The sequence below is a fragment of the Betta splendens genome, chromosome 5 (assembly GCF_900634795.4).
Source record: "Betta splendens chromosome 5, fBetSpl5.4, whole genome shotgun sequence".
Classification (NCBI taxonomy): Eukaryota; Metazoa; Chordata; class Actinopteri; order Anabantiformes; family Osphronemidae; genus Betta; species Betta splendens.
In genome coordinates this window covers 3,492,052-3,508,689 of record NC_040885.2, presented here as the reverse complement: position 1 = coordinate 3,508,689, position 16,638 = coordinate 3,492,052, and the positions used below count along the sequence as shown (strand labels likewise).

The window sequence follows — 16,638 nt, the reverse complement described above, 5'->3', positions numbered from 1 at the left end:
CCTCTACTTGGCCGACAGGAACTAGAGCGGCGTCCTCCTCTGAGGAGCCGACAGGAACTGGAACTAGAACGGCCTCAATATGGCCGACGGGAACAGGAACGGCGTCCTCCCCTGAGGAGCCGACAGGAACTAGAACGGCCGCAACATGGCCGACAGGGCCTGGAACGGCCGCAACATGGCCGACAGGGACTGGAACGACGTCAACTCCGGAGCTGGCATGACAGCTTACAGCTGCCGAGCTCGACGGGGAAGACGTCGGGCCTGATTGGGAGGGGCTAACAATCGTCAGACGGACGGTGCCCTCTGACGGGGACAAGGACGGAACTGGGGTCTGGGCAACACACGACTGATCTGGGGTCTGGGCGACACACGGCTGATCTGGGGTCTGGGTGACACACGGCTGATCTGGGGTCTGGGCGACACACGGCTGATCTGGGGTCTGGGCGACACACGGCTGATCTGGGGTCTGGGCGACACACGGCTGATCTGGGGTCTGGGCGACACACGGCTGATCTGGGGTCTGGGCGACACACGGCTGATCTGGGGTCTGGGCGACACACGGCTGATCTGGGGTCTGGGCTAGGTTCGACTGGGCTGGGACCTGGAGGCGACAGGGCTGCACCAGGGCATGAGCATGGCGAGGCTGAACTGACTGAGAGGTGGGACATGAAGCGGCCGCTGGCTGCAGGCCCGGGAGCTGCAGGGCCTCACGCAGGGCAGGCTCCCTCAGGACGAGAGCGGCTGCTTCCGTGAACAGTTGTTCTCTCGCGCCCGGGTCTGCTGCCGAATCGGCGGTGTTCATGAGGTGGGCGAAGAGAAACGCAACCGGAGGAGAGCAGAGGAGGTGGACCCGTCGGGCGACGCTGTCTGGGATGCCTGCTATCAGAGAGACACAGTCAGTCCGAGAATCAAGGGGCTCCTCTGTCGGAGAAGGAGACTGCTCGGTCCCCATGACCGAGACCGCGGGACCCGGAATCCTGGAACCGCGCCGCCGCCGGCGCCGTCCGGAGCAGCTGCGACTGTCCGTCGTTTGGGGCGCTGGGAGCGGTGTGGACCGGACCTCTGTACCGGGACCCGCATGGTGAAACGGGACCGCGGCGTCTGGAGCTTGGGCTGGAGACTGGGGAAAACATGACTGAACTGGAGTCTGGGCAGCGCGCGGCTGAACTGGGGTCTGGGCAGCGCGCGGCTGAACTGGGGACTGAGCAGCGCGCGTCTGAACTGGGGACTGAGCAGCGCGCGGCTGAACTGGGGACTGAGCAGCGCGCGGCTGAACTGGAGACTGAGGACCGCGTGAGAGCAGAAAATCCTCCCAGGGGAACAACCATGGAGCTGGGCAGGTTGGTGCAGGCACGACGATCCAACGAGGCGGAGAGGAGGAAACCGAAACCATCGGCGGTGCGACCGGCGCCGGCGTGGTGCAGCGCGCGTCGCTTAATTCGTCAAGCTTCATACTTCCGCGGGAGAGTATATTCGCCGTAAAAACAAGGGAAAAAAAGTCACTGACCTGACCGGAGGCTAAGTGCTGGCTGGGTCCAAGTTTGGCCAGATTGTTCTGTCAGGGACTCGGGCAGGCGGCGGACCCACATGCACAGCACGGAGTCGAGAGTATAATCAACAAAAGGTTTATTATCCAAAGGTGAGTGATTACTGATGCAGTGCAGGTGAGGATAACGACCGGGTGAAACAAGAACAGCTGTGACGTGACATAACCCGGAAGTGAAGCTAGAACACAAAACAGAGACCGGGAGACTACCAAAATAAAACAGGAAACGGAACCTGGAACCAAAATAAGACAAGGAATCAACTAGAACAAAAACACAGATCATGACAAGAACAAAAACACAGATCATGACATGCTGCACACAGCTCCTCCCAAGGTTGGGTAAATGCAGAAACCAATTTCATTGCCATGTAAGTACAGTACTTGTGTACTGACTTTAAGAAATTACTACCAGTAACTTACTATCAGAAATAGTATAACAGAATTTTGAATATTAATATTTAAAATTATATTATGGATACAGTATCTCTGATAGACATTAGTTTGAATTTCGAATAACAGTATTTGAAATTCACTTTAAGACATGAAAAACATATTTTAAATGTATAATTTAAAAAATTTGTTAAAACAACACCCCATATGTGTGTTTCCCATGAGTGCCTAAGTAACCTCTACTGACACATTTAGTATGACAGTGAGTATGATATCTGGGTCCAGTCAGTTAGACTGAAAACAAAAGATTTGACTGATTCCTTAGGGACTGACAAAAAAGGCCTCCAAGGCCTATTTGAATAAATAATATATTTAAGACATTTCTCTCACATTCTGCTTTCTCCCTGTATTATGTTGTCAATATAGACCCGAGAGGAAAAAAATAAATTAAAACAATTAAGAAAGCTTTGTTGTGACCTTTTAGGATCAGATGTGCACTTTAAATTCTCATTTTAATTCTGGTGGCTGCAATTACTACTGTTGTGTTTATCAGAGGTGTGAATAGTCTGTCGTATTTCAAAAGTACAGTCATCAGGTTAAAAAGTCATTACCACCAAGACTTCACTTGCACCTTGAAGTATGCATGGTGTCTTGGACTGACAGTTCGCCTAACCATTTCTTTTTGCTTCCCCGCTGAAGGAAAACAATTATACTTTAAATTTCACAGTCAATGTGATTTTACAACATTTTAAATTATTAACTTTAACCTTTACCACTTATACTGTGGAGTTAATTAACCTATACCCAAAGCAATAAAGAAGATAGATGGCACTTGTCATACTGAACTCCCTGACTTTGTGACAACTGCTGAAAGCTGGTTAAGGTCAAAGCCCTGCAATTGATGTAGGTGTCAAATTATAGTGGAATTCCACCATACAGTATGAATGTGATTGGAGATTGACTTTTAACATGTCCATCATCTAATCTGAGCTTGTGATCATTCACTTTATGCTTACTAGCACAATCAGTGGACACTTATTGAATATTGCTATAGAAATATTAAGTGTGGAGTCTGTCATTTACATTAAGACTCGTCAGATGCATGAAACAATCATCATGCTGTCGAAAGACATTGTTCTATTACTCAACAATCAAAATGTTAACTGTCATGCTAAATTGCCATGTGTGGTTTCATTATGTTTGGTTTTAATTCTGCTGTTTATGACCCTGTTTAGCTTTGGTTTTAAATTCTTTAGTTGATGAATTTACATCTGTCTATATGCATAAAACTCCAAGGCATGTGTCCCTGTGTTCTCTGACATCCCCTTAAATATGTGTATAATATGATACAGTATCCAACAGATATTTTTCAAATTTTGTGTGGGTAAGTGGAGGCTAAAACAGTCAGTTCCACAATTACTGTAGCTGAGAATTTCATGTACAGTAACAATATGCCAACACTAAATTGCCTTGGGCACTCTATTACTCTATGTACTGTACTGGCTAGAGTAATTATCAATAAAGTTGTCTCTTTAGCTGTGCAGTGTAAACTGGATAGTCTATACAGTACCATTTTAGTTACTGTGCTAGTCTGTCATGTCTTCTGTTTTGCAGTGTTTTTGTAGTTGCTAAACTGAAGTAGACAACCTAAATCCACCACTGCTTTCACGTTTATACCAATACTTTTAAATTTATTATAAGTGATAAAATAGTATTATCAAAAAGGAAAAGAGAGAGAGGGCAGAGAATCATGGAGAACCTGGTCTCCTGCAGAAGAAGCGTGTCAACGAGCGAACCCAGTGATTAACAATAAATGTTTAATCAAAAGTAAATGTGGAGTCTATTCCCAAAAATTCCTTTGCCAATCTGATTCCCAGGATCAATCAGACCACTTATCTATGCCTAAAATACAGAGGTTATAAAACAATCATGTCAATGTTGTTAACGTAACAAAATGTTTCTAGTCATGAACAAACTGTTTGCTTATTTTTCTTCCTGTTTCACTTTCAACCCACTGCAAACACAGAAACAGCCCAATGTTATAATGCTGTAGTTTAATAATATATAATATATAAAAAATCTATGACACTTTGATAGTGTATAGCAGGTTTTCTGAGCCTTTTTCTCTGAAAACAAAATCAGACATTAAAACTGTTACTATGCTTCCCGATTGTCATCCAATATAGTTATTATTAAAATCTCTTTTGTCAACCTTATGTAAAAGATGATCCTTAATTATCTGTGTTTTAATAGTGGAGATCATTATTAGTTGCAGTTCTACTATTCACTATAACAGAACTTTATGATGAGTTTCACTTCAGTTTGTTTTTTTTGTAGTTTACATACTTTGTAGAAATTACTGTTCTTTACAGTGGAAGCTCAGAAACCACAAGTCCAGAGAGACACAGAAAAACATAAATGGGACTCACATGCAAAGCTTAGACTGGCCTCTCGGCTGACAATGGTCCCAAAAGAGTTGGAGGCGAGGCACTGATATGTTCCAGCATCTTGATCTTTGTTCAGGTGGCTGATTCTGAGGTTACCTCCAGAAAGGCTGTAGTGAGATCCAGATTTGGGATTGATTTCAGTGCCATTCAATTTCCACCTAAAACACATATGGTGAGAAATATTTTTTTTTATTAAATATAATATAATAATAATTAAATATTATGCAATGTAGTTTGGGGCAATGGTGGCATTTCATGATAAAACTTCAGTCCAACATGTGTTTTTTCAACAGGAAATAAATTAAAAGGTTGAGAGAAATCGTGCACTCCAATTTAATGTTAATCTAAGTCATCAGTGAACCACTATGGTGGCAAGGACTCCCCTCCCTGATAACAGATAGCATTGCAGGCCATCCATCTTGTAAGACCCAAGTCAGACCATATAAAACTGCTGTTTAATCATTATGGTGCTGCAACCTTGTCTTCCCAGTTATGCATTCTACAACCATTCACGTGATTATCACCAGTGTTTTAAGTGATCCAACAAGGGCATAATTCAAAAAAATGTCAAAAGACATTCCACTGTCTTCACATAAATGCACTTTACTAAACGCAACACAGGAAAAAATGTTATCAGAACAAAACAAACAATAGCTATAATTCTTTATTTTTAAATTTTTTTATGAATGATGTATTACTATCTTTGCTAAGAAAGATCCTGCACAGATAAACAACCAAGAAAGAAGCATTTTATACCTTATTGGAAAATTGACAATGCATATTTAATTAGAGCCCAAAGTGATTTATTGGCTAATTATGTCTTTGAGCAGGCATCTTAATTTCAGAGGCTCTTAATTTCCTTCTGTATTGAATTATAATTTTCTCAAAATTATTTCAGGTGAAGAAACTGTGCATTGCTTTATTCAGGGGGAAAATGTAGCTTGCTGTAAATAAAAACAGTGTGCACAGCAAAAGTTGTGCAAAGCTGATGTGGGTTAGATATTTTAACCTTGTTAACCTTAATGCTAATTTAGTGCCTGTGAGGCCATAATTATTTTTTGCAATGATAAATGTTTTTATACCAACATACACTATGTGCAGAAGTAGCATATCCCCTTACTTAGTAGAGTGTAATAGTATTGTATAGTATAGTCCATCCATCCATTTTCTTAACCGCTTACTCCCTAGTGCGGGGTCACGGGGGTGCTGGAGCCTATCCCAGGGTACACCCTGGACGGGTCGCCAGTCCATCGCAGGGCAACACATAGACAGACAACCATTCACACACACACTCACACGGGCAATGGAGAGAAGCCAATCAATCTAATGCACGTCTTTGGACTGTGGGAGGAAGCCGGAGAACCCGGAGAGAACCCACGCAAACACGGGGAGAACTTGCAAACTCCACACAGAAAGGCACCAGGGCCGCCTCCGGGAATCGAACCCGACAGTGCTACCCACCGCACCACCGTGCCACCCTTGTGTAGTAGTATTAGTAGTAGTATAGTAAACATGATTTTCTGTGATTTTATCAGATTTTCACATTAAAAAATATTGGACCCATACTGTAACATTACTGTAACATTCAATCAGGAGCTGATTGTGCAAAACCAGTCAGTATATGTTTTCTTACCAAAGTGCAAAATGTAAATAAAGTTGCCATGATTCTTTTGGTATATAATGAAAACATATGCTGGACATGTCATGTCAATTAGAAAACAACTAAAGTGATAGAACCTCACCGCACATTCAGCACCACACAAACTGAGAGCAGGAATGAAAAAAACATGAGGAGAAACACTGAAACCTGAGATCATGCCAGCACATATCCTTCTCCCCGAGAAGCAGAAAGGAACAGATTACATCAAACACATGTAAACTAGATTATTTAATGATTGTTTTTTTAATGATTTATGCTGGCAAGCAGGCCACCACAGAAGTTCCATTTGTTAGGCACATGTTTTATGCAATCATGTAAGAACAGGCCATGTACACACTGCAATAAAACTGCACCAGCTGGCATATGAGACAGCGAGTGTCAGGTGGCCTGTTGCTTTTTGTTTAGCCTTCTTTAGACTCTCCAGTCACGTTACCTGCATGTCTTTGGATTGTGGAAGGAAACTAGTCTCAGGTTTTGGTTTTGTTTCCAGTCTTATGTTGAAAGGTCTGAGTTTTATCCATGTTGTCATGTTCTTGTTCCGATCTTTTATTTTGATGGACTTCCTGTTTCCCCCAGATCACAGCTGTTTCCTGTCACTCCCGGTTCACCATGCACACCTGTCAGTAATTTAGCTAATCACTCTTCTGTATTTAACCACCAGTACTTACCATAGCCAGTTGCCAGATCGTCATTACTGAATCCATGACTCCGCTTTCCAGCATTTCGCTCGCTCAGCTCATCCCGTTGCCGACCTGTTTCCGTGGTCCTGACGACCGCTTCTCGTCTGATCCTGACCGGTACTGTAAACCTGTTGTCTCTGTTGCTAAACTCTGCCTGTTACTGGAACTGCCTTAGTCTGTCAATCCAAACCTGGAAATCTGAGCCCTCTGGTTTTGACCCACGACCGTATTGGAACCGATCACGCCTGCCCCTCCTGTACTTCAATCCGTTTGTTTATCCGTGCATGACCTGGACTGTCTGTGACCACGAAAACTGTATTAAAACCCTTGAACTTACCATCTGTCGGCCGTCTCAGCACTGTGCATTTGGGTCCTCCCTCTGCCGTTTCCTGACAACTAGAGTACCTAAAGAAAAGGAGTGCTGGGCTAAATTCTCCTGGTTCTTGTTTTAAGCTCTGGCATCAACATTCTGGATTAGTTGAAGGTGTCTAAGACTAGTTTTGTTTCATAAATGACTTTCTCTAAATTTTGTCTGGAAATAACATCAGGTCTTCCTGTTTCTTGGGATGAAATAATGATTTAAAGCAATATTTTACCGATGGGGATTGACTGAAACAATGTTGTAGTATTTACTCTAGTATAAAGGTTGCTCCATATTTTCTGTGGAGAAAAATTATCATTTGGATTGATTGCCCTGCGCCCATAGACTACAACTAGTGCTTCCTGGTTTCCTCTGTACAGTACCTGCTCCAGCAATGGTCAGGCTAGGGGCCAGGCTGATAGGGGCGGAGCCAGCCTGATGGAGCGCAACTGCTCTCTCCGCCATTGTTTTTCTTTTTTTTTTTTTTTCTTTTCTTTTGTTTTGTCGAGCAGTTTAACAAGCATATTGTGATGGACAGCTTTGCTTTAACAAGAGGGGTATATATAAATTTATATACTCTTCTTGATTTATGGTTTATTTAATGGTTTATTTAGCCAATCCCAAATATGTGTGATGTTGCTGTGTTGGTGGACAGGTTAAGTTTCTGCTTTAGGGGGCGTGTGCGGGTGGCTGGATGTAGGGGTGCAACCAGCTGCTGAAACCAAGCAAATCTGTTAAGTAAACAATCGGTGCAAAAAAAATAAGCAGGGATGTACCTTAGGCTAACACATTCATAACTAAACAACTGTTGTACTGTGGTTTACCTGTCATAGATCCAGCATTTTGGTCATGTGTGTGCTTAGTTTCCAGTCTTATTTTGGTATTTCCTGGCTTGTTTCCTGTCTGCCTTAGTTTTTGTTTACTTTCTAGTCATGTGTCACCACTTCCTGTTTTATTTTGGTATCACGTCCGGTTTTGTGTTTGTTCTGCCCATCCAGTCATGTGATTTCACCACCTGCCTTCCATTAGTCATTAGTTGGTTATTTGTACCCCTGCACCTACACCTTTGCTTTGCCAGATTGTTTGTTCATTCACCTGTTCAGCCTTCCAGCATTTCGTAAGTCCTGTCGTACCAGTCCTTTGCCTGTATTGTTGTTTTGAGTGGGTCTCCGGGTCCTTGCTTTCTCATGTACCGACCTCTGCCTGTCCGACCAAGAGCTATAATAAAACCTCTGAAACCTCACGTCGTGTCTGCGCTGTGCGTTTGGGTCCTCCACCATGTGTTCCCTGACAGAACAATCTGGCCAAGCGTGGACCCAGCCAGCCTCAGCTCCAAGGTATTTTGGTTTTCAGTTGTTTTGAGTGGCGTGAAATATATACATATATGTGTATAAATGTGTATATATATGAATATGTATGTATGTATGTATGTATATATGTATGTATGTATATATATATATATGTATATATATGTATATATATGTATATATATGTATATGTATATGTATATGTATATATATATATGTATATATATATATATATATGTATATATATATGTATATGTATATATATATATATATATATATGTATGTGTGTATGTGTGTATGTGTGTATGTATATATGTGTATGTATGTATATATGTGTATGTATGTATATATGTATATATGTGTATGTATGTATATATGTATATATGTGTATGTATGTATATATGTATATATGTGTATGTATGTATATATGTATATATGTGTATGTATGTATATATGTATATATGTGTATGTATATATGTGTATATGTATATATGTGTATGTATATATGTGTATGTATGTATATATGTATATATGTGTGTATGTATATATGTGTATATGTATATATGTGTATGTATATATGTGTATGTATATATGTGTATGTATATATGTGTATGTATATATGTGTATATATGTATATATACACACACACACACACACTCTATTCTCACCCTCCGCGGGTGGTCTCATCCACTTTCCAAGCTCGGGTCCTCTACCAGAGGCCAGGGAGCTTGAGGGTTCTGCGCAGTATCTTTGCTGTTCCTAGGACTGCACTTTTCTGGACTGAGATTTCGGATGTTTTTCCAGGGATCTGTCGTAGCCACTCCTCCAGTTTGGGGGTCACAGCCCCTAGTGCTCCGATCACCACAGGCACCACTGTGGCCTTCACCTTCCAAGCCTTCTCCAGTTCTTCTCTGAGCCCTTGGTATTTCTCTAGTTTCTCATGTTCCTTTTTCCTGATGTTGCCATCGCTTGGTATTGCCACATCCACCACTACGGCTTTCCTCTGCTCTTTATCCACCACCACAATGTCTGGTTGGTTCGCCATTACCATTCTGTCAGTCTGGATCTGGAAGTCCCACAGGATCTTGGCTCGCTCGTTCTCTACCACCTTGGGAGGTGTTTCCCACTTTGACCTTGGGGTTTCCAGTCCATACTCCGCGCAGATGTTCCTGTATACTATGCCAGCCACTTGGTTATGGCGTTCCATGTATGCTTTGCCTGCCAGCATCTTACACCCTGCAGTTATGTGCTGGACCGTCTCTGGGGCCTCTTTGCACAGTCTACACCTTGGGTCTTGTCTGGTGTGGTAGATCTGGGCCTCTATGGCTCTGGTGCTCAGGGCCTGCTCCTGTGCAGCCAGGATGAGTGCCTCTGTGCTGTCCTTCAGCCCAGCCCTTTCAAGCCATTGGTAGGATTTGTTGAGATCAGCCACTTCAGTTATGTTCCGGTGGTACATCCCGTGCAAGGGCTTGTCCTCCCATGATGGTCCCTCTTCCAGCATCTCATCCTCTGTTCTCCACTGCCTGAGACATTCACTTAGCACGTCATCTGTCGGGGCCTTATCCTTGATGTACTTATGGATCTTGGATGTTTCATCCTGGATAGTGGCTCTCACGCTCACTAGTCCTCGGCCTCCTTCCTTGCGGCTAGCGTACAGTCTCAGGGTGCTGGATTTGGGGTAAAACCCTCCGTGCATGGTGAGGAGCTTTCGTGTCTTAACATCTGTGGTCTGTATCTCTTCCTTTGGCCACCTTATTATTCCTGCAGGGTATCTGATCACTGGCAGAGCGTAGCTGTTTATTGCCCGGGATTTGTTCTTGCCATTGAGCTGGCTTCTTAGGACTTGCCTTACTCGTTGGAGGTATTTGGCTGTTGCCGCATTCCTTGTTGCCTGTTCAAGGTTGCCGTTTGCCTGTGGTATTCCAAGGTACTTGTAATTGTCCTCAATGTCTGCTATTGTTCCTTCTGGGAGTGAGACCCCTTCTGTGTGGACTACCTTGCCTCTCTTTGTCACCATCCTCCCACATTTCTCGAGTCCGAATGACATCCCGATGTCCGAGCTGTAGATCCTGGTGGTGTGGATCAGCGAGTCGATGTCGCGCTCACTCTTGGCGTACAGCTTGATGTCATCCATGTAGAGGAGGTGACTTATGGTGGCCCCGTTCCGGAGTCGGTATCCATAGCCAGTCTTGTTTATTATTTGGCTGAGGGGGTTCAGACCTATGCAGAACAGCAGTGGGGACAGTGCATCTCCTTGGTATATGCCACATTTGATGGATACTTGGGCAAGTGGCTTCCCATTGGCTTCAAGGGTGGTTCTCCACAACCTCATCGAGTTTGCAATGAAGGCCCTTAGAGTTCTGTTGATGTTGTACAGCTCCAAGCATTCAGTGATCCATGTGTGTGGCATTGAGTCATAGGCTTTCTTGTAGTCGATCCAGGCTGTGCACAGGTTGGTGTGTCGCATTCTGCAGTCTTGGGCGACTGTTCTGTCTACCAGGAGTTGGTGTTTGGCTCCTCTGGTAACCTTACCAATGCCTTTCTGTGCTTCGCTCATGTATTGACTCATGTGCCCACTTATCTTAGCTGCGATGATGCCTGACATGAGCTTCCATGTTGTGGAGAGACAGGTTATTGGCCGATAGTTGGATGGGACTGTGCCCTTTGAGGGATCCTTCATTATCAGGATCGTTCGCCCTTCGGTTAGCCATTCAGGGTGAGTCCCATCCCTTAGCAGCTGGTTCATTTGTGCTGCCAGGCGCTCATGGATTGCAGTGAGCTTCTTTAGCCAGTAGGCGTGGATCATGTCAGGGCCAGGTGCTGTCCAGTTTTTCATACCTGGGCCTCTATTTTGGATGTCTGCCACTGTGATAGTCACTGGATTCTGTTCAGGGAGGTTGCTGTGGTCTTCCCTCAGATCCACCAGCCATTGTGCATTGCTGTTGTGTGATGCCTCCCTTTCCCATATACCCTTCCAGTACTGTTCAGTTTCCAGCCTTGGTGGGTCTGCTCTGTTGTTATTACCCTGCCATTGAGAGTACACTTTCGCAGGTTGTGTTGCGAACAGCCGGTTTATTCGTCTGGCTTCGTTATCTCTGGTGTATCTCTTTAGGCGGCTGGCCAAGGCTTGTAGCCTTTGCTTGGCAGTTTCGAGTGCTTCAGGTATGGTCATCTGGCTGTACCTCTTAGGCATTGGTCTTTTCATTGCACCTCTCTGGGCCTCTGTCATTTGGCTCACTTCCCTCCGAGCTGCCTTGATTTTTGCCTCCAACCTTCGTTTCCATGGTGGGTATTGTTTCTCATGGCTCCCATGGTTGCTCTTATAGCCAAGCATCTCTAGGATCACTGATGCTGAAGCGTATATCAGCTCATTGGTTTCTGTGATTGTTGTGGTAGGGATCGCTCTCAATGCTGCATTCACATCTTCCATGAGACTTTCTGATGGTACTTCACTTAGCCGTTGTAGTGGGGTTCGGGGTTGCCTGTTCAATCTCGCCATGATCTTATCTTTCAGGTCAGTCGCTGCCTCGCTCAGCGTATCTGTGCTTATTGGGGCTTCGTACCCAATTTCCGGTTGGGTATATATATATATATATATATATATATATATATATATATATAATATATATATAGTAGATATATATATATATAGAGATATATATATATATATATATATATATATATATATATATAATATATATATATATATATATATATATATAAAATCATGGCTTTCATCTGATGAGATTAGTAGGTTTCATACTGTAGCTTAAGATTTAGGTACATTATGTGTCACGCTTAGTTACTCTAGATTGACTTTAAACACACAGTACACCTTACTTATTATCTTGGTATTATAGTTATATCAATATGTTTTAAATACAGTCACATTTTGTTAGCAGCCTCATTCATTACTTTTACTCTACCACCCACACTGTAAACCTGAACAACAGCAGAATTATTGTATATAAAATAAATATAAAGTATATATGTATAAATATATAGAAATTTTAATATCAAAGTAAAGAGTAGAGTCTTGGCCACAATGCTATATAAATGTCTTTCACATGCATCAAATACAGCCCCAGTAATAAACTAAAATATGAAACAATAACCCGAACTCTCTAGCATAGCCTAGGCTAGCATACGCATTTATGGCACCACTGCAACAACACTTTATACAACATGAATAAGCTATGGCTCAAACAAAAGTTAAGTAATCTAACAATATGTATCATAGCATGTTAAACAGTACGAGCCTCGAGAGAATGTCAGTACTTTGCTGTATGCTCCATGGACATTTTGCTTTTGTCTGACATTTCAGACGAAATCTTGTTTTCTTGCCGTTGTTATAATGAATAATTGGGGGGGTAGTTTTAAAATAGAGTAAGTGGCGGTTTGTAAGCCGCCATTAAAAGCCAAAAAGAAGAAGAAATATTTGCTCATTTGAACGTCCCATTGTTTGTATTTGGTTAAACTTGCATAGCTCTGCAGTGTTGGACTGCATCATTGTGCCATGTTTTAAAATATAACGGTATTGTTAAGTGATATGCAGGAGTGTTAGCTCACTACCCAGGACTAAAGCTACTGTTCAGAGCATTTCATTGTGCAAGTGCCATACTGTTTCTGAGACAGAAATCAAACTTTTATTCAGTTACAGTAACCCTACTACCGAAACTTTTGGATGTCTGTAATATGTATTTAAACAGAATGTCTGTTTGAGCAGTGGATGCAGAGCAGCAGTCTTTTTCAAGATTCATGCTAAATGCAACAGTTGAAGGAATTACATTGTTATGACTAGGCCTACAGGCCGCCATGGGGCCCCTTTTTTTTGTGTTACCAATGTTATCTTGGTTTCTTGTTGTGCCAGCCCTATTATGCCACTTTCTGCCTTCTTCCCTGTTTGTTTGTTCGTGATGTGAATCTGTTTTTGGTGTCTCTGTGTTCTCTATTTAGATTTATAGTTATTAGTTCATATTCTTTGCCCTGCAGGTGCAGTAAATTTCAGTTCCTGTTTAGTGTTTAGTTTCTTCTTCAGGCTTGCTTGTTCCCTTGCTTAGCAGTGCTTTAAGTTAGTTATATTTCTTTTGTTCACTTTGGATTATGTTAATATTTTGTTGTTTATATAAATCTTAAGTATTATTAACTTCATACGTGTGTGGGTCGTTGCATTCAGGTCTTCCACTATTATTAGGTTTGTACGCCTTAGCAGCTCAGTCTATAAGTAAGCTCCACTCTAGCTGGTGTTTGACCAGTCGCAACATACATGCAGTAGCATGATTTGACATCAATCAATCAATCTTCAATCAATCTTTATTTATATGGCACTTTTCATACATAACAAATGCAGCACAACGTGCTTAACAGATACCCCTTCCTACCAAAGCTTTGGCAATAGAAAGAATAAATGAGAAGATGCATGAAAAGCTTCAATAAGCCATCTATTACAACAGTAATAAAACATTTAATGCAGAGGTTAAAACAGGCAAGCATTGGACCGTCAACTCTGCTGGTGATAAAAGCATGCAAGATTCTCTGTTTTGGCTCGAGAAAGAAACGGGCCAACTCTGGCGATGTTTTTAAGGTGGTAGGATGCATTTTTGCTTGTGGTGCTTATATATGGTTCAAAATTAAGATCAGAATAAAAAATCACACCAAGGTTATCTACGTGTACTCGTATTTAGCAAAAATGTTTGAAATTCTGACATTAATTTCTCTCTCTGTGTTTTAGGACCAATAAATAAGACCTCAGTTTTGTCCTGGTTGAGCTGGAGAAAGTTCTGACATCCATGACCCTGAATGGGATGCATTTGGTATTACAAAACAAATGTTTTTCCTATAAGTGTAGTTGTTAAATTTGTTAAATTAACCTTACTGTACAACCTTGGATTATTTTAGGAGAAATTGCATGAGTGAGACATCACTGATACGCCACTTGGTCTTGTGTGAGTCTGAGTTTTTGTTTTAACACTGTTTTTTATGTAGGTATTATGTTTATTTTTTTATTGGATAAAGTTTTTATTTTAATATTGTATATTTGTAGATATATGTACTGTACATGACAACTGTAAATTTCCTTGTTTGAAAAGTAATTAAAAGGGAATTTAATTATTGAAGTGTTTTTTTTTTTAAAGTATTAGAATTGAAATTAATTAATTAAATTGAAAAACATGAACTACATTTGATTTTAGCAATAAAAACACGGGGTAGGGGGTAGTGGTAGGTTTTTTAAGCCCAGTACACTTACAAGACAAAAATAGAAACTTTTAAGTTTGAATAAATTATTTGTTACTGCTTACTAAAATAATATAGTTGATTAGCTAATATTCTGAGGTAATCAGTTTCCACATGTTTTGAGCACTGGGACCACAGTACTCAGCATTTACTGTCGTAGAATTGTGACAACTTAAAAACTGAATTATTACCTTGTAAAAGTAGACTTAATATCAGAATATCTATATTGGATTGAATTAGGTTTAACATGCACCTTATAGCGTCCAGTGAGTATATTACCTCTATAATTTAAATAGAAGCACTGTTGTTTAAACAAGAGGCAACACAATGAACATAATATCTGCTTGTTGCCACAAATACTTCTAAGCAGCAGCTGCTCTGACAAGAACCCACGGTGCCCTTGAGAGGAAACTGATGATTAGGTCATCCTACTATAGATGCACCAGTCCTTCCAAATCTCACCCTAGCAATTTCAGTGAGCAAACATTTGAACTTTTACTTGACAGATGCTGCAACCTAACACTATATCCTTTCAATAAACTGTTCTTTGATTTCTGTAACATAAAAAGAAGATGAGCTGGCTGTGAGCTTAATGCATTCACAGAGTACAAAAAGACACAGGGGGTTGCAATTAACATCCATTACAAATGTAATTAATTTTATACATTCCTATGATCCTGATCTTCATGAGCTTAATTTGCAAGAATGACAAGGAAAAATACAAACAAAAGACGTCATGTTGTTGCATCAGAAGACACGTCACAGGGCTCTCTCATTTAAAGGAGTCATATCATGCTTTTCATTCTAAAAAATATTAGACTTTAATGTCTCAGTAAGGTCTCTGTAAATTTTCATCCCATAAAACCCTTTAGATCGTCCACACTGCCCCTGTCAATGTGTGGTTTTCACTCTCCATCAGCAAACGCTGTGTTTTCTGGGCGTGTCGCAAGCGAAGCTGCTCGCCACACCTCTGTGCGGAAGCGCATACCTTTTTTGTTGTTGTTTTTTTTTTTAAATTGGCTCCATGGATACGAGCCACCACACGGTTAGGATACTATAGGTGGCAGTAGTGCGACATTGAGAATACAATCCACCGCAATCCTCCACAGAAGAAGAAGACCCACTACAATTTATACACTGAGCTCCTCTGTTTCCTTCTACCTCCTCTGTCCCATAACCTCCCATCATTGTCCCATGTTTAACTAACCTTGTCTCTTTCTGTCCAGTAGTTGTGCTTCTCTCCTCTCTCCCCCCCCCCACCCCCACTCTTTCTCCCTCTCTGTCCTCACCCACAGGTATCATTGGACTCAAAGTTTGGTGTCTGTGATGGGCAGCTGCGGATCCAACCATCCTGCCTGCATCCAGTCCCTGGTCCTACCATCCTGCCTGTGCTCTGTTGTTGCTTGTTGTTGCTTGTTGCTGTGCTTTTCTATCTCTCTATCCTCTCACCCCAACCGGTCGAGGCAGATGGCCGCCCACATCCAGTCTGGTTCTGCTGGAGGTTTCTTCCTCGTTAGAGAGGGAGTTTTTCCTCTCCACTGTTGCTGTCAAATTAAATGCTTGCTGTATGTGGGATTTGTTGGGTTTAGTTGTGTGAGGTTTTAAACCTTACTTTGTAAAGTGCCTTGAAATAACTTTGTTGTGATTTGGCGCTATATAAATAAAATTGAATTGAATTGAATTACAGGACTGCACGACATTAGTCAGCTGGTTCGTAGCGTAGTAGAACCATACGTCTACGATTCCGAATCTGACCCTGAAGCTGAAGAGAAGGCTGTTGAAGTCACCACATTTCGGCTGATGCAAGATGTGTCTCATTGGTAATGTCGCATTTACTTCAATTTAATTGATTTATGTAATTTGCAAAGTGACTAGCGGTTGCTAATGCGAATGCTAAATGGCGTGTGCAGCTTCAATATTCACAACACGACTTACCTGGAAAACTCTCGTTAATAGAAAACACTACTTTAGCTTACATTATACAAATAAATAAGTTTGAGAGCATAGCTGAAA

The 16,638-nt window shown here is 41.8% G+C and overlaps 2 protein-coding genes across 10 annotated transcripts in view; one reads left to right on the top strand and one right to left on the bottom strand.

Annotated features, from left to right (window-relative positions):
* LOC129604081 (protein NYNRIN-like) overlaps positions 1-16,638 on the top strand; it is a 448,396-nt gene that overhangs the window by 99,895 nt on the left and 331,863 nt on the right. The window lies entirely within an intron of this gene.
* LOC114856382 (contactin-4-like) overlaps positions 1-16,638 on the bottom strand; it is a 193,867-nt gene that overhangs the window by 124,717 nt on the left and 52,512 nt on the right. For 4 of the 7 annotated variants that reach the window (XM_029152285.3, XM_029152288.3, XM_029152289.3 and 1 more), the window contains exon 4: positions 4,366-4,541. The exons of 1 other annotated variant lie outside the window; for it this stretch is intronic. In XM_029152285.3, the coding sequence (XP_029008118.1) occupies positions 4,366-4,541 (176 nt within the window). Of the gene's footprint in view, positions 1-4,365; positions 4,542-7,060; positions 8,381-16,638 lie in introns of those variants that run through there. 2 more of the 7 variants (XM_041070738.2, XM_029152290.3) reach the window with 2 other exon arrangements.